This window comes from Aulonocara sp. 'chitande type north' Nkhata Bay, linkage group LG9, assembly GCF_057382095.1.
Source record: "Aulonocara sp. 'chitande type north' Nkhata Bay isolate Kocher_YH1m ecotype deep benthic linkage group LG9, A_spYH_male_GT1.1, whole genome shotgun sequence".
NCBI classification, from domain to species: domain Eukaryota; kingdom Metazoa; phylum Chordata; class Actinopteri; order Cichliformes; family Cichlidae; genus Aulonocara; species Aulonocara sp. 'chitande type north' Nkhata Bay.
Window position 1 is genome coordinate 3,220,001 of NC_141352.1, and position 21,795 is coordinate 3,241,795.

At 42.4% G+C, this 21,795-nt stretch overlaps 2 protein-coding genes across 2 annotated transcripts in view; one reads left to right on the forward strand and one right to left on the reverse strand.

Annotated features, from left to right (window-relative positions):
• The window catches only part of kcnh2b (potassium voltage-gated channel, subfamily H (eag-related), member 2b), a 271,728-nt gene that overhangs the window by 106,796 nt on the left and 143,137 nt on the right, over window positions 1-21,795 (reverse strand). The gene's annotated exons all lie outside the window — the stretch shown is intronic.
• LOC147321432 (uncharacterized) lies at window positions 14,493-17,011 on the forward strand. Its single transcript, XM_086305231.1, has one exon. The coding sequence runs from the start codon at window positions 14,618-14,620 to the stop codon at window positions 17,009-17,011; it is 2,394 nt and encodes a 797-aa protein (XP_086161357.1). The 5' UTR covers window positions 14,493-14,617.

A 21,795-nucleotide genomic window follows, 5' to 3' on the forward strand; every position in this document is an offset into this window, starting at 1 on the left:
GGGGTGGTGAGCAAAATCGATTGTGGAAGGCATGAAATTGGGAGAATCTTAAGCAAGCGAGAACTAAAATGACTGAAAGCTTGAGATTTAAATTTACTGACGCAAAAGAGAAGCCACAGGGAACGAGGTCTATTTCTATGACCTCCACCAGCACGTGTGTGGTAGCACGTGTGTGTGCTCCATTCTCTCATCCGGTTTGTAACAACAAAAAGAAAAGCTTGAAGTGTTGATTGAATGCTAATATAATTTTGTTGGGTGTAGACAAACTTTGATCCTTACAAGTGTGCTGTGTATTGTCAGCATAATAATTCAGATATTACATCACATCGTACTTCTGCTGTAAGGTCAGACACTGATCTGAAGATCAAATGATAATAATGTTGTATGGAGCTATTTAAAATAATGTTTCTTACTAACTCATTCACACACTGGATGATGAATGGGGATCTACTAATGATGACAGTATGAACATGTCTACATGTTATGAAAAAGTATCCTTTTTTTGGAAACAAAGTAACATTTTGATCAAAAATCTCAGTTAAACAACGACATAAATGCTACACATTATCCACATAAATAAAAAATAGTTATATTCAGCAATATATCATCTATATTAAAATGGGTTTTAAGAGGGAAAATACACTTGCTGCTGTTTTTACTGCACTTCAAATTTGTGTTATTGTTCCTCAAACCCAACACAGACTGCGTCAGCTTTTCCACAAAGCTTTAAAACTCGCATCATCACAGCAATGTAAAGCTGCTCAGACTAAAATATCTGGGCTTTAATGCTGTTAAATCCTTCTTTCGTCTCCGCAGGTAAACCATTCTGAACAGAGGTCTAGAAGTTGTTCATACGATTTGGCTGCTACTTGTTATTCTTATCTTACAAACTGTGACCTCGCAGATTGTAAGATAAGCGTTTGCAGTGACACAATGAGCTGATAGAAGATCTGATATCTGTAAACTCCTCGGTGGCTTTGAAGAAAGACCAAAACCATAGACTGAAACAGCGCGTCTGCAGCCTTAGTCGTAGTTACCGTAGCACGATGACTGAAGTGAAATGTACAGGTCACAGTACTTTAATGGAGGTGAAACTGCGGGAAAAATGGTCCTTGATGAACTGAAACGTGTGTGACAAAGCATTTCATTTGTGTTCCCTGCACAACAGCAAGTCTGCTCATAACAAACAGCATAATTAAGAGTGCAGAAGAAAAAAGTAATTTAACATACAGCAGATCATGGAGTTTAAGCTCTTTTACTCCAAGACTTTAAATGTCTGTTTATTCCTGCGTTTTATTCTTTTTACGTTCTTTATGCTTTTATGCATTTCTTCCATTAGTATATTTAGCACGCCCCTCTGCCTTGTTCCCCTCCTTTATTTATCATGCACCTTGTTTTCCCAGATCCAGATAACACAGCATATTGTAGCATTGCAATAGCACGAGATGGAAGGGCACCTTTTCAAGTCAGACAGTCATTTGCTCTGGCAAATATAGACAGATCTCAGCCATCAGACAGATATTCACACCACATCTGCTCTTGCGTCCAAGTCAAAAAAGTAACTAGGTCATACGTAAGCAGGGTAAATGACAGGCTAATCAATGGCTGCATATTGTCGGGACCTTGAGCCCTCTCTGATTCAATTACTTGCTATGATGAAGAAGGGCAGCCAGGCAGGGCGGCGGGCAGGCCAAGCCCACAACACTGTGATTAATGGGGCCAGGGCCAAGGAAATGGGTCATGGAGACAGAAAGCAGAGGAGAGACCAGAAAGGGGACGATAAAAAGAAAAAGAAGCAGAGAAAAGAACAGGAAGGAGAGAAATAATGGGAGGAGAAGCGAGAGAAATGACAGAAGTAGTAAGAAAGTGAGGATGGATGTGACGTACGCTGAGGATTTGTGGAGAAATAAGACGAGGTGAAGCAGAGAAGGATGAAGACTGTGTGGCATGACATCATTCCTCTGTTGCACTGTGAGGTTACATTCCTGCTGCTGTGGAAAATACGTTCACACACGTATCCAGATACAGTACAGTGTTGATAAGAGGATGCATTCACTAAGCATGTGTATGCGTCACTACAATTAACAGAAAACGGATTAGGTGAGCAGAGCCAACGCTACACGGCAGCTTCGCATAACCATCCGAGACTGGGTTGTTTGTGGTTTGTAACTGTGAATTTATCTCACTGCACTGGTTTCCACAGTTGGTGATGGGTGGTGCATCTGTAACTTACAGATGTTCCCATATTACCACATCTGGTGGTTCAGTTGACTAATCACAGAAACAGAATACAGTTGGAGTTTGGCATCCAAGCCCAGAGTTCATCACTCACCACAAACACGCGGCATAAACAAGTTGGGGACTGATGAGTAAATACCCCCCCAGAAACTAAGGTGGGTGCTTGGGTGGTGGAAGGGTGGGACAACAAGCAGCACTGCAGGTGAGCATAAGCACCGTCATTTAATAGGTGGAGGTGTGGCTTATACTGACTGTGAGATTCTTCATTTCATTAATTTCTTTCACACTTGGTACAACAGTTTCCACAGTTAGTTCTTTCAGACAAACCAACCACACTGTCTATCAGTAAAGCAGGAAGTAGAAAATATTCATATTAAACCCCGCCCCCATCTACAATCCAACTTATTTTGCAAGCGGGCACCAAAACTCAAGGAACAAACTAACATTAACATTTATCCTAACAACACATTTCCAATCAGAACGTACCACTCCACATAGTAACAAGGAGAAAAGATGAGTAAATAAAATAAACGAGGCAAAAAATAATGGATCCTTATTAAATTAACTCCAATTTCATTCACATTCTTCATATTGAGTTATCGTTTTAAGCATGTAACACTTTTTAAAACAATGTAAATTTATACAACTCTTTAAATTATAATGAAGAGACTTCCACAGTCGTATACTCCTAACCGCTGGACTCATTAATCTTTGTTGTCCTAGCTAGCTGATGCTTAAAATGAAATTTCCTTCTGCTGTCTTCTCTCCTCGAACACGTTAAAAATACTCTTTGTAACTTAAAAGGCAAAATATTATTTTTAGCCTTAAACATAATTAATAGTGTGCGTAGTTTCACTAAATCGCCTAATTTTAATCATTTCAATTTTATAAATAATTTATTTGTATGTTCTCTATATTTAACGTTATGAATCATTCGTATCACTTTCTTCTGTAATAAGTTTAGAGGTTTTGTAGTATTCTCATATGTATTCCCCCAAACTTCCACACAGTAACTAAAGTATGAGAAAAACAGTGAAAAACATAAAATGCGCATTGTTTTATAGTCTAATAAATCTCTTCCATTTCCCAAAATATAAATGTTTTTAACCATCTTCTTTCTAATATACTCAACATGTGATTTCCACGTCAAATTTTCATCTACTATTACACCCAAAAGCGAAATTCAGTAACTCTTTCAATCAATTCTCCATCAATGGACATAATGACTTCTTCCTCCTTTACATGATTGCCAAATATCATGAATTTCGTTTTTGTCAGATTCAAAGATAATTTATTTACATCAAACCATTTTTTTAATCTTAACATCTCAGAAGTCATAATTTCAACCAAATCTTTCAAATTCTCTCCAGAGCAATAAAAATTTGTGTCATCTGCAAATAAAATAAAATGTAACCTTTTTGATACGTCACAGATATCATTAATATATAAATTAAAAAGTTTAGGTCCCAAAACAGAACCTTGAGGAACGCCACATACAATCTTCAATCTTTCAGAGGTGTTGCTGAGATAATGTACATATTGCGACCTATTTTCTAAATAACTCCTTAACCAATTCAATGCCACTCCTCTCACACCATAGTTATACAATTTAGAAATCAAAATATAATGTTGTAACGCGTCAAAAGCTTTTTTAAATCAACGAATACCCCAACTGTATATTTGTTATTATGGGTTGCAGATGAAATATCCTCAATGAAAGTCAACAATGCTAATGCCGTTGATCTATTTTTACGAAATCCAAATTGATTTCCATTTATTAGTTGATTTTTTTCAATAAAACTATCAAGTCTTTGCGCAAAGAGTTTTTCAAGCACCTTTGAAAGCTGTGACAAAAGAGACACTGGCCTATAGTTGTTAAAACTATGCTTATCTCCTGATTTATATGAGGGTCACTTTTGCCACTTTCATTCTTTCAGGAAATACTTCTGATTGTAACGAGAGATTCAAAATATAGCAAAGAGGAATACTTATACAGTCTAAAGTCTTTTTAATTATAACCATGTCTATACCATCACAGTCAGTAGATTTTTTATTTCTAAAGTTTTCTACAATTGCTATGATTTCTTTTATGGTAATATCAGCCAAGAATATAGAATTAACCACTCGCCTTTCTCCTTTCCAGGCTTCATATTCTGGGTCGTCATTTTTCCTAATTAAATTTGCTAAAGTGGGTCCAACATTTACAAAAAAGGACGTGAATTCGTTTGCTACTTCAGTCTTGTCATCGACAACTTGATTATTCTTAAAGAAATAAATAGGCCGATCTGAGGGTGTGTTCTTGTTACCTAATACTTCTTTAAAAATATTACAAATACCAACTTATTTTTATAAACTTTATATTTCATTTCCGCATTCTTAGTTCTCTGTGTTATATAGTCCCTATATAAATTATTTTTCCTCTTACACGCATTTGCAAGACCCTTAGTTATCCAAGGTTTCATATTCTTATTCTTTTTCTTATACTTAAATGATACCAGTGGACAACGTTTATCATACAAGGCCAAGTAAGTATTTAAAAGCTCCATATGCAACGTCGACCTCATTAACATAATCCAGCCCACTTCCATGAGATCTTGTCTGAACTTAATTGCCTCGTTATTTCTTAACCTTCTGTGACTCATGAAACCAACTTCTTCCTTTCTTTTCATATTTAAATCAAAAATAAAAAAGATGGTAGATGATCACTTATATCATTTATGATGAGGCCACTCATAATATTACTCTCCAAACTATTAATGAAAATATGATCAATTAGTGTTTCTGATTTATCTGTTATTCTACTCGGCTTTATAATTAAAGGATAAAATCCCTTACCAAGTAATAATTCAAAGAATCTGACGCAGCCTTATCATTTGCCTCTTTACAAAGATCAATATTGTAATCACCACACAAACATACAGTCTTATTTCCCTTAGCCTTACTCAATGAGTCTTCTACTGCTTCTGTAAATAACTCAATCTGTGACCCTGGTTTCCTATATATGCACGTTACAATTATATTACTTCTTCTTTCTATATCCAACTCCACTGTCACAGACTCCCTTACATCGTCTATAGCCACAGACATATATTCAACGTTTTTACATTTCAAATCACAATTAACAAAAAGTGCCGCCCCTCCTGCCTTCTTCTTAGTTCTGTTTGCAAAGTATAAATCGTACCCTTCGATACAGAAACCCCCTCTTCTCATCTAACCATGTTTCAGACGGAGCAATTATTTGAAACCTGCCTCTCAAACTATACAGAAAATCTTTAATCGAAGCAAAACGTCTGCAATGAATATGAATGAATGAAAATGTATTAGCTATTTCAACCTTATCCCTGAATTGCTCCTCTGTATAATATTCACATGTGACATTAATTGTATAAAGCACGTTCCTTTCAGGTCCAATACCTGCTTCAAAATCATGGTTTATGATCTGAGTCTATTATTCTAAGAATATCTATTGACCTCAAAAAAGAAAGGGATCCTTAACAATCGCACATTTATTTATCGACATATTTTAAGTTGATCTTTTCTTCTTCCATGTCCAATTTACAACTTCCTCTTGTCCTTTTCCACCTGAAGTAGCATCTGTTCTGGTAAAGGATGAACTAATTGTTTTTAAGCTCATAGCCGTGATAGGTCGTAACCGTCTGCCTATCTTGAAATGTTATCTCGTATAAACGTCCAATTCCTCCAGATCCTTAATCGTTATAACCTTGGCTTCTTCTGTTGTTCCATTAAGTTTAATCATCACTTTACAGTTCCTCATCCAGGTTGCTTGAGTCTTTTTCTCCTTCCGTAATATGCGAGCTTGTCTCGCAATATCTGCATTTCTTTTTGTAAGATGTTCATTCAAATATACTCGGCTTCCTCTCAAAAGGCTGGACCGCCTCAGCAAGTCAACTTTGTGTTTACGGTTTACAAATCTCACTACAATTGCTGGAGGAGCATTAATGTGCCTTCTAGGAAGGGTATAGCATGCAGATATATTATTACTATGCAGGGGAAGTTTTTATTCAAGAAGAGTGCATCATTGGTTTATGTGATGAAGAGAAATGATAGATTCCTGGATTTATTAGTCAGATGCATTTCTTTCTTTTCTTTATTTTGTTTCCCCCCTGTGAGCTGTGAGTTCCAGTGTTCCTTTCCCTTCAGCAGTCTGCTTTGTCTTCCCTTTTTTCCTTGGATTTCCTTTCATGTTCCAGCCTCTCTTCTTTCCCAGTATCACTTTGGTCTCCCACGGTCTCTCCAGGTTTCTCTGAACCTTCTTTTTCACTTCCTCTGTCATGCCACCTGGCTTTCAAAGTCTGCCATTGATATTGTGTGTGTGTGTGTGTGTGTGTGTGTGTGTGTGTGTGTGTGTGTGTGTGTGTGTGTGTGTGTGTGTGTGAGAGAGATGAAGACAAAGGTAGCCTGCCAACAAAGGTAAAAGGCATTCAATCAGCTTTCCTGCCTGGGTGTGAATGAGACTGATTCAGTTAGCCAATCCCTGCTGAGCAGATACACCCGGACAGGAAGGGATCTGGCTGATAATGTGTTCGCTCGAGTTTTGGAGTAAAACTGTTCTTATTTTTCTGTTTGTTTGTTTTCTTTTTAACAAAAACTTTTTCAGACCCCTTCTGACATATTATCTCTACATAATATTTTATCATTATTTGATTATTTAGTTTAAATCCATAAATTAACTGAAGTGAAACTTGCTGGCAGAAATTTCCGTTTCACCTTAAGTTGAGTAAAATTTTCCACCTTCAAATGTGTCGTCGTGTTATCTCTAAGGCACACAAGAATCTACTTGAAAGCAGCTAATGTTTTATAGAGCGTTACAAATAGCCAAATCAATGTCTCTCTAATGTTGTTTGAATGAGGTGGTTCTCACCAGCAGGAGGGGGAAATAGATTACTCTCGTATAGATTATGTGCCTGGGAATGAGCACATTTGTTAAGCACAGACAACATCCTCAAAGTCACCATGACACTCTACTCCTGTTCCAACAATAATTCATGGATTCATTACTAGAAAACGGGATAATAGTTAGACTCACTGTTTCTCAAACACCTGACAGGAGGTCATAAAGAGCTCATATGAGCTTTGTAATTACCACTGGTCGATTGATCCTCCTAATATTTCAGAGATGGCAGAAAAAGGCAGACAGATTAAATTAAACTGTGGAATTAATTAGGTTCATTTAATTGGAAGGATCAATTTTAGTACAACAAGGTGTCGATACAATAGCTCACCTCAAATTCAAACAGAAATGAGGCAGGTCGCATCGTCTTGCGTTTCACGCATGCACAGGACTGGAACGTAAGCGTTTTCGGCCGTTTCAATGTGGACGCACAACTCTGTGAAAACGTCTGAAAACGTTAGTGTGGACGTGGAGCATTTTCAGGCGAAAACGGCATTTTCAAATCTATCCAGGCTAGTGTGGACGTAGCCTAAGAGGAGCATTCAAAGGCGAGCATCTGTTGGCCAGGCCTGTGTCCGTGAGGCTTGGTCGGGCAGAGAAAGAAATAATATGGATCCAACAACCTGTGGGCCCACCACCCACATGGAGGGGCATTGGGCTCAAGTGGAGTGTTAACTGGCTGGTATGCAAAGTTGGTGAGCTAGGCAAGTAGACCCTCAACACTGCAGACTGGTTTCTGGAACAAGGACCATCAGCTTGCTGGCAGGTAATGGTAAATGGACTGGTTCTTATATGGCGCTTTTCTACTCTGAGCAGTCAAAGCACTTGGCTAGGTAAGGAACCTGAGCTAGGAGGTGGAGTATTACCATCTATATCGTGGTGGGGGGCGGCATCGCGGGCATCGACACAAAAAAAAAAAAAAATTGCTCGTACTCATGCTGCCCCGACGTCAGCCAGCGCATATCGGGAATGGCACAGGCACCGATCGGTTTTCTATCGCCCATTTGCTGTGAGCAAGGGCGCCCTGCGTTTGCGAGGTGCGCCTGCTGCTGGCGGTACAGGGAGGAGAGGGCGGGGCGGCGGGAGATTCTCTGGCTGGCTGGAGCAGCATCTAATAATCAACTCGCAAAATAAAACGAAAATAAAAACAAACCAACAAAAACACCAGACATCATGATACAGACTTATAATTTGCACCGATGTTTTTTCGAAATTCTGTACGCGAAAAGTGAGCACGAGAGCCCTCGGTGCACCTGCTCGCTGCTGAAGTCAAAGTAAACTTTATTGTCATCTCCGCTACAGACAGTCCAGTATGTAGAGAGACGAGACGACGAGGCTCCAGTTACAGCAGTGCAAGTAAACAAACAATAAATATAAGAAGAGTAAGAAAATAAATATACACTTTAGGACTCGGGGTAAAGGATCAATAACAATTTAAAATTTACAGTTTGATGATTTAAAGTCTCACACAAGCCGTCGAAAGGGGAGGGGCCTGCTTCCAAATAGAGCACATTTCATTCATAAATCCAAGCCCATCATGTATTCATGATTTGAATCCTGGGTCGTGTGAAATCCCAGAAATAAACCATAGACAAAGTGAATCTGTGAACTAAGGTGTAGGTTGTAGGGGATGGGTGTTCATACTGGAGGGCAAAATTAAAACCAATGGAAGATGGACAAGAAAAGTCATCAGGTGCTCAGTTTAGAAAAAAGAGAAAAGAAGAGGAGGAGAAACAACAGATGCAGGTAAGCAGATGTGTGATTGGATGATGGCAGGTCATCCTGAAACAATCAGAATCAGAATACTTTATTAATCTCTAAGGAAATAATGTGGGTTACAGTTACTCCAAGAAGAAATGGTAAAAATAGCAACAATAACAAACTAAACTCCAAACATCACATTATGTTACAGATTTCAATATTAATTAGTCATCGTCAGTTGTTGATTTGTCCTGTTCTCATTGTATGACGAATTATGATGGCTGTGGTAGCCTTTTATGTTAATGTACAATCCTTAATATGTTCTGTGTGTGTGTGTGTGTGTGTGTGTGTGTGTGTGTGTGGGGGGGGGTTAGAGGGAGTGTTCGCCCAGGGCACCAAATAGGCTCGACCGCCACTTGGTACGGGGATACTCTCAAGCCCCCGGCTGAGAGCTTGTTGTGGAGTTTTCTCTGGGCAGCAAACAAACATCAGCTAGATGTTTACCTGGTATTCTTGGAGTCTTTAGGTGGGATCATGAAAGAGAGGAGCACAGCTGGCTACAGATCATCACCTAGTGCAGGGGTGTCAAACTCCAGGCCTCGAAGGCCGGTGTCCTGCAGGTTTTAGATCTCACTCTTGGTCTACACACCTGAATCAAATGATTAGTATCATTACCAGGCTTCTGGAGAACTTACATGTCAAGGAGGTCATTTAGCCGTTTGAATCAGCTGTGTTGGATCAAGGATACATCTAAAACCTGCAGGACTCCGGCCCTTGAGGCCTGGAGTTCGACACCTGTGACCTAGTGGCAAGTGAAATCTGATGGTGGGAAAGGTTGCCAGACAAACTTCGTACTCAGTACTTGTTTGTTTGAACTGGAAACAGCTGGCGGAAGCCCATGTCTGTAGGGTTTTTAGCTGCCACATCTTCCATCTGGCATCTTGTATCCGAAGGGAAGTTGAGAGCAGAGACTTCCACTGCTGAGGTGGTTGGCAGGACCTGTTGTTATAAGGTCATCGAGGCCAACACATCACCCTCATCCTCCAAGGGAAAGATTCTCCATGGTGCTGGAAAGGAGGCTCTAGTGGAGAGTTCGGATAGAGTTTTATAATCTCCATGTCTCTGTGGATTTTTTAGACATGGAGAAGACTGATGACCAGTTTCTCTGGGGGCAAGAATATGGGGTTCTGGGACCATTACTTCCACCAGGCCCGTGTATAACAAAAGTGAGAGCTGTCCATGTCTGTGACATAACATTAAGCATGTTTTCAGTTGGTGTTGGACTCCTTAATGGTTGCTCCTTCTCTATAATTCTGTTTGATTTTTAAGGACAGGATCTCAAAGTAGCAGGTGTGAGGAGGATGCTTGCTTTTCATAAACTGGAGGTTTGGAGGTTTATGCTAAACTTGGGTCGTCTTCATGTCAGCATTAATGCACGAATTGTCACGGTGAAGAGAGAGTTGAGCCAAAAGGCGAAGTTTTCAATTTATCAGATCGTCTACATCCCAATCCTTACTATGGCCATGAAATCTTGGCAAAGGCTGAAAAAGTAAGGAATGCAAGCACCCAAAATGAATTTCCTCTGTAGGGTGGCTTGGCTCAGCGTTAAAGACAGAGTGAGGACCTCAGGCATCCAGAGCTTGGATTAGAGCCTCTGCTCCAGTGTATTGAAAGGAGCCAGTTGGGGGAGTAGACCCAGAACCTGCTGGAGAGATTGTATATCTCAGGATCAGTGGGAAATCTATGTCAGGACTAAGTTGTAACCACAAAGCCTCTGAAAACATATGCTTAGTTACGGCATCACCAGATCTGCATCTCCGTACAAATGTAACTACACGTTGCATTGATGCAACTATTGTGATTGGCTTGTTCACACCCATCTGCTCCTCCTATGCATGTCTGATTACAATTAATCAATCAAACAATCATTGTCTCTATATAAGGAGTTATAAGGATTTCTGAAACTATCGGAATGAATGTGAATACACAGAAAAGTGAAAAAACTTGCTTGCCCTTAAAACCCGCCCCCCTCTCTCTCTCTCCCCCCAACAAAGAATAGGAGGAAAAAGTCCCAGACCTGGTGTTTTATTTGCAGTTACTGCTGCATATAAAAATTCGGGGCATGACCACAAGGTAATTAAAACATAATGCACCTTGCACAGGCATAAATGCTGTCGATGATGTCAGCCACTTGTGCAGGTGATACCACAGGCTCTAACTCAGGCCTTAGTCTGCCGCCGCTGCAACCTGGCTTTGGAAAATTGGAAGATAATCAATGGATGGATAACAATCCTAATTCCAAAGCAAAGCTGAATTATTTTCACTGTGTACATCTACAGTCACACACTCAAAGAAACTCCTCACTCCTGACACACACCAGGAAAGGTCTGGAGGCAATTGTGGGGATAAACAAAAAGTATTTTACCAGCATAATATAATCTGCAGTATGAGCATTGCTTTAACAATATAACAGATAGCTTTAAGATGGCCTTAAGATGTTTATGATGATGTTAACTTTGTATTTCAGGGGCAGTTATAATTATTTTATACATATTGCATATCTGTGCTTATTTGAGTTGATGTTCAGGTTCTTTAAAGGTCGTAAGCTTCACTGACGTGACTGTTCAGGTGATACATGCTGAGGGAAAACTAGAACATAGAAGGAATTGCAATACATGCTTACAAAACACTTATATCAGTTTATTTTATTATCTTTTATATGTTCATATTCTTGTATTAAGGTTTTAGTAGAGGTTCTTGGTTAAAACATTTATTTAGTAGAAGACATACACATAGTCTCAGTGAGCTTCTGGTCTGGTAAAAGGTCAGAAGTGCAACAGGTGAATTGAGAAAGAGCATTTGAGGACGAGACACAGACAGTAGGTGAAGAGGTGACACAAAGAGCATGTGAGGTCAACACACACACACACACACACACACTTTAAATTAGATTTATTTAGAGGAAGAGGTTAGTTATGTTTGGCTGTAACTGCAAAATTGTCTTGGTAAAAGAGGAACCGTTTCTTGGTGTCTCGGCAAGAAAGAGGAACAAGACAAGAACTGAAAGGTAGACAGGAAGGGCTAGCCATGAAAATAGAAGATGATTTTCTAGGTGAAAAGTCATGATGATGTTGATCTGATCTATGTATAAAATGTATCTGTGACGCATGAAGGGGCGTCAGTAAACAAACCCTGATGTTATAAAATAATTGTTTGTGCTTTAGTAAGTCGAAGATCAATTGCTGTGTTCAGTGATCTTCCCACATGTGAATTAAAATCTTCGTTTGACTTCACCCGGCCGGACCAGTGTGGTTATTTTTCGATCACCTCTTGTACCCTTTCTCAATTCTTGAATCTTAACATCTGGGGGCTTCGTCCGGTGGTTGAGTAAGGGAAAAAAGTGGAGGTGTGAGCGGTGGTCCGAGGTGGTCAGACGGGCAGACATGAATTCCAGTGGTTGAAGTGAGTGGGCATAAGCCGGCTTATCCAAAAGGTAAGGCACTACCTGGTGAATTATTTCCAAAGTGTGCCAAATTGGACATGATAAAATTTAAGTCTACTCACTGAAATTACTGGTGCATGTCTGTTTTGATTTTGATGAAAATTTCATGAGTTGAAGCAGTTAGAGTTCTGCTAAGAAGAAATGAAAGCAGTAAAGTCTGCTAAAGCAGTTTGAGTCTGCCAGGAAAAAGTTTAAATATTGGGTTGAAGTCCCAAAGAAATTGAGTTAGAGTCTCAAGTAGTTTGGTAGGGAATTGGTTATTGTGTTGGTTAGAGTCCAAATTTGGTCATAAGAGTGGACCTGAGTGGTCATTTTGTGAGTTGGAGTCTCCATTTGACCACTAGGTTGCACCTGCCTCAGTTATACACTTGTTTCGGGTGTTGATTGTTGTTTCAAAGTATTATAAATTATTCTAGAACGGCAGTTCGAGTCTGCTAGGAAGCGCAGTTCTCGGAGGTAACGCTCCCTCCCGGCCAAGGACGCTTGGCCCTGACCTATCGGCGAATAGGGTTAGTACGGTTGGCAACCGGGGAGAACTTGGGAACCTCCAAAATAGCTAGGAGTTAGAGTCTCCTTACCGTTTGAAACGGTATCTGCGCTTTTTTGGCCAGCAGAAGTGGATTTCGGGCGTGTAACTTTAACCTAAAACTTCAAAAAAGTTTGGGTTGGTTGACGCTTTTAAATTGAGTTAGGGATTTTAGAAATGAGGCCAGAAACAGTTAAAGTCTTGATACTGGTTAATTGATCGCAAAAAACGGTTATGTTAAATTTGTCGAAATTCGATAGGTGTTAAAAGGTTTAAAATCTGTGCAGTTGTAAATATAAGACGTCTTTGTAATAAAAAAGATCTCTGTGGGTCGAGTCAGCAATGCACTGACTGCCTGCTGCTATTCTTAGATGAAGAGTGTGTGTGCATGCAAATGAGGCAGCTGATGCAGAGCGCATGAGAGGACTATGCTTTCGGTTTTGTGTGTCATTCAGCTCTATAACTATTGTTTGCAAATGTGGATAAATGTCTGCAATTAAAATGCTGGCTTAGTAAATAACAACATTGTAAATATATGAATGGTGACAGCGTTTCAAAATAGAATATAAGAATTGTTTGTGTTTAAAACCAACGTTTAGGTAAAGAAGATTTAAGGTGGATTTGAAGGCATAAACAAAAAATAAAAGGGTTACAGTCTGCAAGGGTTGTTAATTCATGAGCTGACTGGATGCAGAGTAAGTGGAGTGGTCATCCTGAGAGGATTGAATGATGCTCTAACTCTGTGGTCAAGTCAGACATAGGCTTTAAGCAACCATGAGCCACTAATAAGCGTGACAAATTAATGAGTATGTGTAAATTGAACTTGTTAAATAGTTTTGATAGGAGTAACTCAATGAGCACGCAATAAAGTGGACTTTTTAGGGGCAGTTTATCACTGACATAAAAAGCAACTTAATTAGTAGTTCAATAACAAATTGTAAAGATAACCTTTGTTATTTGAAGAGAGAGAGAAAATTCAGGTTACATATAGTGAATAAATAAGGAAATGTTAATCTCTGCGTCATTCCACACTGAAATTTCAATTGTAGGGGATCATTTGGAGGTGAATTGTGTAGGACACGGGGAGACAGAAGAATCTCCCCATGAGTTTTCAGTGTGCATAGAAATTGAGGAGGCTGAACTGGAAGCCTGCCTGGGTCGTTGTTTTTGTTTATTTGAGGGTCTGCTGGAAGTTTGTGAAAACGACCACCTTGATATGTGGGAGCCTTCTCGGGCAGCGATTTTTTGTTAAACCTGTGGCAGGCTGTGCAACATGGAGAAAGCTTTGACATAATGTCATAAAGATGATTTCTTGGTTTTAGACTTATTAGTACGGGACAAGTTGAGGGACCCTTGAGGGTGTGTTGCTGTAAAGTATATAAGGGACGCGCAGCGCCGTTAATGGGTTTAAAATAAATGAAAAAACACTAATCCGAGGAACTATTGGAGAGGTAAGTATACGGAGGTGAGCGCGTTGCGCATAAGGGTTGCTGGTGTCATGTATTGACACTTTGAGGGCGAATAATTTTGATTGAGTGTCAACGCTTGAGAGCGCGAGGACAGCGTCTGGAGTGCTGGGTTAAACTTTGTGTATCACCGAGCAGGGGAAGAGGAGCCAGTGGTTGCGAGAACAGCGAGACGAAGACTGAAACCGAAAGTTAAGCGTGTCTGGGTGACCTAGACCAAGAAGGTGGAGTCGACCAACGCCATTGGAAGAGGTAAGTCTGTGTTTCAGAGAATGGCTGACAGCTCGGGTGCGACACCTAGTGGGAAAAGGGGATGCAAACCTTTGAAGGATCAGCTTGAACAGCTTAAGAAAGCTATTCGTTTGGCTTCACCTGGAGCATTAAAAGCAGCAGAGAAAGAGTGCCAAGCGATGGAGGTTGAGGTAAGCAAACTTATTACATCTCAACAGAAAGGGCTGGGTGATAAAATAGCTCTGAGCCTGGTGTTGAAAACTGAGGGAGAGAGATGTGAACAGAAATTGAAACAATTTGAAGAGGAGTCCAAGGGACATTCAGTGAACAGGAAAGCCAGAGGAGAAATTAAGGATCTAAAAGAAACTCATGCCAGGTGCTGTAAGTGGCTGTTCCTGTGGAGGGCAGCCTCTTCCTGGATGACTCAGGAGGAGGATGACACAGGAAAATCAGGAGACATGGTGAGTATAATGGAGTCTTTGAAACATCTGAAGGAGGAAAATAAAAAGCTAGAGGACCAAGTGAAGGACTTGACTCCGAAGGTAGAAGAGGCTAACAGGTATTACACACCGAAATTATATCCTTGGGCTGAATTGGCACGTTGTGCACCACCACCACCATATGTCATGCCTGTAATGACCCTTGGAGGGGGACAAGTTCGTGGTCCTGATGGACAGACTGGAGTTGTCCTTGGCGGAATAGCAGATGTTGAATATACTACTACTCCCCTGAATATCCCCGAAGAAGGGATAAGGGCAGTGGAATGTCAGTCCCAAGATATGGGAGGGAGAATGATAGCCTCAGCTGCAGATGAAGGCTCGACCTCGCCTCCCAGTTCGGTGGATAGTGGAAACATCATACGGGCCGAAGTGTCTACAGTGGAACAGCCAAAGCAGGACGGGGAGGCCAAAAGGACCCCTAGAATGAAGGACAAAATACCACAAGGAGTGATAACCAAGGGAGAACATTGGGAAGGAGAAGTGTATGGACAAATGCATGAGCCCCCACGTGCGTTAATAGAGGCATTAACAGCATTGGAGGTTATAAAGCAGAGAGTAATGCAGGGAGGGCCAGAAGAGGAGAATGAAGACCGTGCGACGTCATCAGAAGAAGAGGACGATAAGGAGGACGAAGATGGAGGACCTGAGCCCCAACCAAGTACAAGCCTAATTTTGAGGAAAAGAAGTGTGAAGAGAGACCAAGCACAGAGACAGCCCATATTTAGGAGCTCAAAGGGAAAAGGAAAGTCGAGGAAGAGTAGAAAAGTGAGTTTTGAACAAGGAGCTCCTGACCCTGGTTTAAATCTGCCTCTAATAGCAGGTCCAAAGAACGAACCAGTTTATCGCGCCTATAAGGTGAGAGATTTGGAAGCATTGGTTAAACAACTTCCACCAATAACTGAGGGAGGAGCTAGCTGGTTGAGAAGGCTGGGCGCGCTGACCGAAGGAGAAGAATTAGCGCTGGGCGATTTTCGCGCTTTGGCCGGACGTTGTATGCTGGGTGGTGGGTTAGCAGATGTAGAGCAGATAGCTCAAACAACCAGATATGCAAATGACTTACAATACCATGAGGTGCAGAGTGACTTAGCAGATGCAGTTCGGGAGAAGTACCCAACTCCTAACTCTGGAGCCATTCCAAAAATTATTTGGGATCCCAAAAACACACCCAGAGAGTTTTTAGCTAAAGCAAAGGAACAATGGTTGTTAGAAACAGGAATACATCCGGGGAAGGAGGGTGAAAGTAGAGCGTGGTTTCGTTCGGCAGTGCTGGCAGGGCTGCCCAATCAGGTTGCAGTTGACTTGGAAAAGAACCCAGATTTTGCCGTTGCAGACTCGGTGCAGTGGGAGAGACATGTGACCCACAGACTTCGGCAGGAACAGGATTTGACGAACAAACAAAAGAAAGAGTTAGATGAAGCACAGGCGCAGCTGCTTAGGCTGCAGCTGGGGGAGGCTCGCGAAAAATATAATGCGAAGAAAAAAGAACCGAAAGAACTAAATAAGACTATAATGGTGGCAAGGTCTCAGCCCGATCCTGTGCCTGACTGGCCAGATCAGGATCCGGGTCTCTACCCTGATGACCGTTGGCCCGCCAATGCACCAAGGCAGCGTCAACCAGTAGGGAATTGGGGGACCGGTGGACCGCAGAGAGGGCGTGGTGGATCCGTGAGGGGAGGACAAAGGGCTCGGAATCCAGGGAATCCTAACAATGTGTCTTGGACTGCCTGTTACAGCTGTGGAGCAGAAGGACACTGGTCCCGAGAATGCCCTGAATCGCAGCGAAATTATCAGAGGCGAGGCTATCAATCCCAGGCACGAGGAGGCCCAAGACAAAGAGCTGCTTACAGGGGAGCATATCAAGCTCCAAACCCGAATGCAGCACCAGCCGCCCAGTACCCAGTAGCTGACTGGGGCTGGGAGAGGGAGCAATACTGACGGAGCCCGGAGAAACTGAACAGCGTGGGGGCGGTAGAACCCATGCTGTCAATGACCGTGGAAGGCACTGAATTGCCCTTCCTGGTGGATACTGGAGCAATATACTCAACTTTGAAAGACACACCAGACAGTGCAACACTCTCCTGTCACACAGTTAATGTGGTAGGCTTTTCCGGATTCCAATGACACTGCCATTGACGGATCCAGCATTGACACAGCTGGGAAAACAGACTTTGAAGCACCAATATGTGGTGTCCTCACAGGTGCCTGGAAAATCTCATGGGCAGGGACCTGCTTGTGAAACTGGGATCACCTTCAAAGACTCAATATTTAGTCCAGAACTCTGAACAACCCACTGCCGAAATCTACTGGGGGAGGCTAGTAGAAGAAGGCATTCTGAGACATTATCAGCTGTGGAAACCCTGGATAATGAGCCTGGCCGTCTATTCCCCACCGCGAGATCCTTTCCACGTTACACTCTTTTATGATAGGGAAGATAACGATATCTATCGGGAACAGTTCCAGTCTGATCTTGAGGGACAGACGTGGAATGTGCAAACACATAACATTTATGTTGGACCAGAAGGTGTGGCCGCGGCTGTGAAATTTACTGATGAACAACTGCCTTGGTACAATGTGGGAGAGGATTTAGCCCCTCACATTACATTGGCGGTCCACGAGGGTCATGGGCCAAGAGATCTGGGACTAATGGTCAAGCGGGCGCTGGACAACGCATGCTGGCAAAGCACCCAAATTCCAAATGTCTGGTATGCACCAAAATGTAAAATATATCGCATAACTTGTTTGTCCAACGATGCAGTGATCTTAGAACATAAAGAAATCTCCAGAATACATGGCAGGGAAAGAATGGATCATCCTGATGCAGTAGCTGAGCTCTCAAAATTGCCTGGTACTTTGTGGTCCGCAGGGCCCACAGATGTAGGTCTAGCTAACTGTTCGCCTGTCCTGTTCCAGCTGAAGTCTGACATACCAATTAACAGACCACAATATAAGCACAAAACTGAAGCAGAAGAAGGTATAGCTGAAACCATTGAAGGACTGTGGAAGGCAGGAGTGCTTGAGCCCTCATGGTCATTTTGGAACACACCTATTTTGCCAGTGGAAAAACATGGGACAGGGAAGTACCGTATGGCACATGATTTGAGAGCAATAAATGCCATGCTGAGGACTGACACTGTGCCTGTACCAAATCCCTACACGGCTCTGACCGAAATTACTGGGGACCAAAAGTGGTTCACATGTATTGACCTAGCGAATGCATTCTTTTGTCTCCCACTGCACGAGTCACTCAGAGACATTTTCTCATTCACATACAGAGGCCGCAAATTTAGGTACACACGCCTACCACAAGGCTTTGCACTCTCACCAGGAATTTTTAATCAGGTGTTGAAAGAGGCATTGTCCCCATGTCAACTGCCAGGGGGCTGTACATTAATACAGTATGTTGATGATCTTCTTATTGCAGCCCCGTCAGCAGCGGCCTGTACGGCAGCATCGCTCGTGGTGTTGAACAGATTGGCGGAGTGTGGCTTCAAAGTGAGCAAAGAAAAACTGCAGTTGGTCCGGCCAGAGGTAACATTCCTGGGCCGGGTGATCGCACACAGATCAGTGGGGTTAATGAACACACACAGAGACCAAATTCTGACACATCCAAAACCAAGAACTGTGAAGGAGTTGCTTTCCTTTCTTGGCTTGACAGGTTACAGTAGGCAGTTCATTCCGAACTATGCGGGTAAAACGGCCCCTTTAAGGGACATGATCAAGAAAGTTGGTGTTCGAAATCTGAAGGCTGAATTGCCTTGGACGCCGGACACAGAGACAGCGTTCATTTCACTAAAACAGGATTTGTCAAGAGCCACAGATCTGGCCACACCTAACTATGATGAGGCATTTTATCTTGATGTTTCAGAAACAAAGGGAGTTGTGAATGGTGTGTTGTTTCAGAAAAAAGGGGGAGGTAGGGATGTACTTATGTATGTTAGCATAAGATTAAATTCAACAGAAGCAAGGCATCCCACATGCACACAACACGCAGCAGGAGTAGCAAAGATAATTCAGAAAACAGCACATATAGTGAGGGAACACCCACTGAAAGTGCTTACTACACACAGTGTAGTGGCCTATGTGAACTCACAGGCATTCACAATGACTCCACTGACGCAACAAAGGTTGAGCAAAATTTTAGAGGCGCCAAATTTGATATTCACACATGAAGGAATAAATATGGCAGACCTAATGGGGTCAGGAGAACCACATGACTGTATTAAGAAAGCCCAGGTTGAAGGAAAAATCAGGGAAGACCTGAAGGCAGAGCCCATATACGGAGCTGAGGATTGGTTCACAGATGGATGCTGCCACAGAGATGAAGAAGGATTGAAAGCGGGCTATGCAGTAGTCTGTAGAGTAGGAACTGAGTTTCAGGTGAAAGAAGCAGGAAAAATTGAGGGACAACAGTCGGCCCAGAGAGCTGAAGTGATAGCCCTAACTCGAGCCCTGAGGTTGGCTAAAAACATGAGAGTGAACATCTACACTGACTCAGCATATGCGTTTGGAGCAGCTCATGTGGAACTGGCTCAGTGGAAGAGAGCCGGGTTCAGGACGGCCACTAATGCACCCATCTGTCACAAAAAGGAAATGGAGGAACTGGAAAAGGCCCTGGAGGACCCAGACGAGGTAAGTATTATAAAATGCAAAGGCCACTCACAAGCAGACAGTATGGTGGCAAGAGGAAATCAGAAAGCTGACGAAGCCGCAAAGGAAGCAGCGGGCTACAAAGGACAGAGACAACTGGTGCAGGTAACCCCAGAAGAGGAGGTTAGCACTAACAGCATGGAAGAAGTTAGACAGGCTCAGGAGGAGACATCCCCAGAGGAAAAGGGGGTGTGGGAGAACAAAGGAGCCTGGCAAGATGGCGGTTTGTGGAGGGGGCCAGATGGGCGTCCCGCTTTAACGGCCAAAATGGCGGAACAAAAGGTGAATGAGGCTCACGGGCTTGGTCACGTGGGAGTGAAACAGATGGAGAGAAATTTGTGCCGATGGTGGCATCCTGATTTGAGAAGGATGATACTGGAAAAGGCCAGAACGTGCCTAATTTGTGGGGCACACAACCCAAAGCCAGCAGTAAAACCTGAAGCTGGTAAGTTTCTCATGCCAGAAAGGCCAGGAGAAGAGGTCGTGATTGATTATACCGACATGATTGATACAGGCCCAGGTGGGGTGAGGTATTTGTTGGTGTGTGTGGATGTTCTGACTGGATGGCCCGAAGCATGGGCGACCAAATGTGAAGATGCGAAAAGTGTGATTAAGTGCTTAATCAATCATTACATTCCAAGGCATGGGTTTCCCAAGAGAATTAGATCAGACAATGGTACTCACTTCAAGAATAAAGATTTGCAAGAGGTAGAGAGGATGTTGGGAGTGCAACATAAGTTCGGGACGGTCTATCATCCTCAATCTCAAGGAAAGGTAGAGAGGATGAACCTAAATTTGAAAAACAAGTTGGCTAAAATTTGTGCGCAGACAGGGCTAAATTGGGTCGCAGCCCTGCCCATTGCTTTGATGACCATAAGATGTTCTGTTAACCAATCCACAGGTTTCACCCCTTATGAGCTGCTGACTGGGAGACAGTTTCCAGCACCCTGGACAGTGGTCCCGGTGGAGCAGCCCAGGACAAGCAACAGGTCTCATGCAGAATATTTTAATGAGTTGAAAGCTCTTGTGTCCAGCTTTACAAAACAGGTCACTTGTGAGAGACCCACGGGGAACGGAGAGGTCCCGGACGCAAAGGCAGTGTGGCTGAAGGTCATTAAGCGAAAGTGGAAGGAGCCCCGCTGGACTGGTCCGTATGAGGTGACCGCCCGGACGGCTACAGCAGTCCAGCTGAAAGGGAAAGGCGACACCTGGTACCATTGGTCGCAGTGTGCACCCGCACACGAGAGCTTGGTGGAGGAAAATTCGTTTTCAAGGAACGCAGGTGTCAAGGAACAGAGGCAGAATAAACCTCTTCACCTGTGTAACGGGCCGACCAGTAGTCTACCTGGAAGGCCGAAGAAAGAAGAGCAGCCTAGGAGGAGATCGCCGCGCCTACAGAAAGGAGTGGTAACAAATTGAGAGTTTGATAAGGGGTGGTTTAAATAAAAAGAGTAAAAAAAGGGAAAGTGGAAGGGGCTTGTTCTGTCAATTATGTTGTCTCTATCTGTATTGGTGGGTATTTTGGTGACTTGTGGTTGTTGTCTCATTCCTTGTGCCCGAAGGTTGGTAGAGAAAGTGATTGTAAAGGCAGTGGACCCTGGGGCGGTGGCCCCTATGTCCATGATGCCGATGATGGATCTGGAGGTAGCCGAGTGGACTGAGGAGTGAACAACAACCTATGTATCGACCTCTGGGGTGTCAGAGGTCGAAAGGGGGATTGTGGGGATAAACAAAAAGTATTTTACCAGCATAATATAATCTGCAGTATGAGCATTGCTTTAACAATATAACAGATAGCTTTAAGATGGCCTTAAGATGTTTATGATGATGTTAACTTTGTATTTCAGGGGCAGTTATAATTATTTTATACATATTGCATATCTGTGCTTATTTGAGTTGATGTTCAGGTTCTTTAAAGGTCGTAAGCTTCACTGACGTGACTGTTCAGGTGATACATGCTGAGGGAAAACTAGAACATAGAAGGAATTGCAATACATGCTTACAAAACACTTATATCAGTTTATTTTATTATCTTTTATATGTTCATATTCTTGTATTAAGGTTTTAGTAGA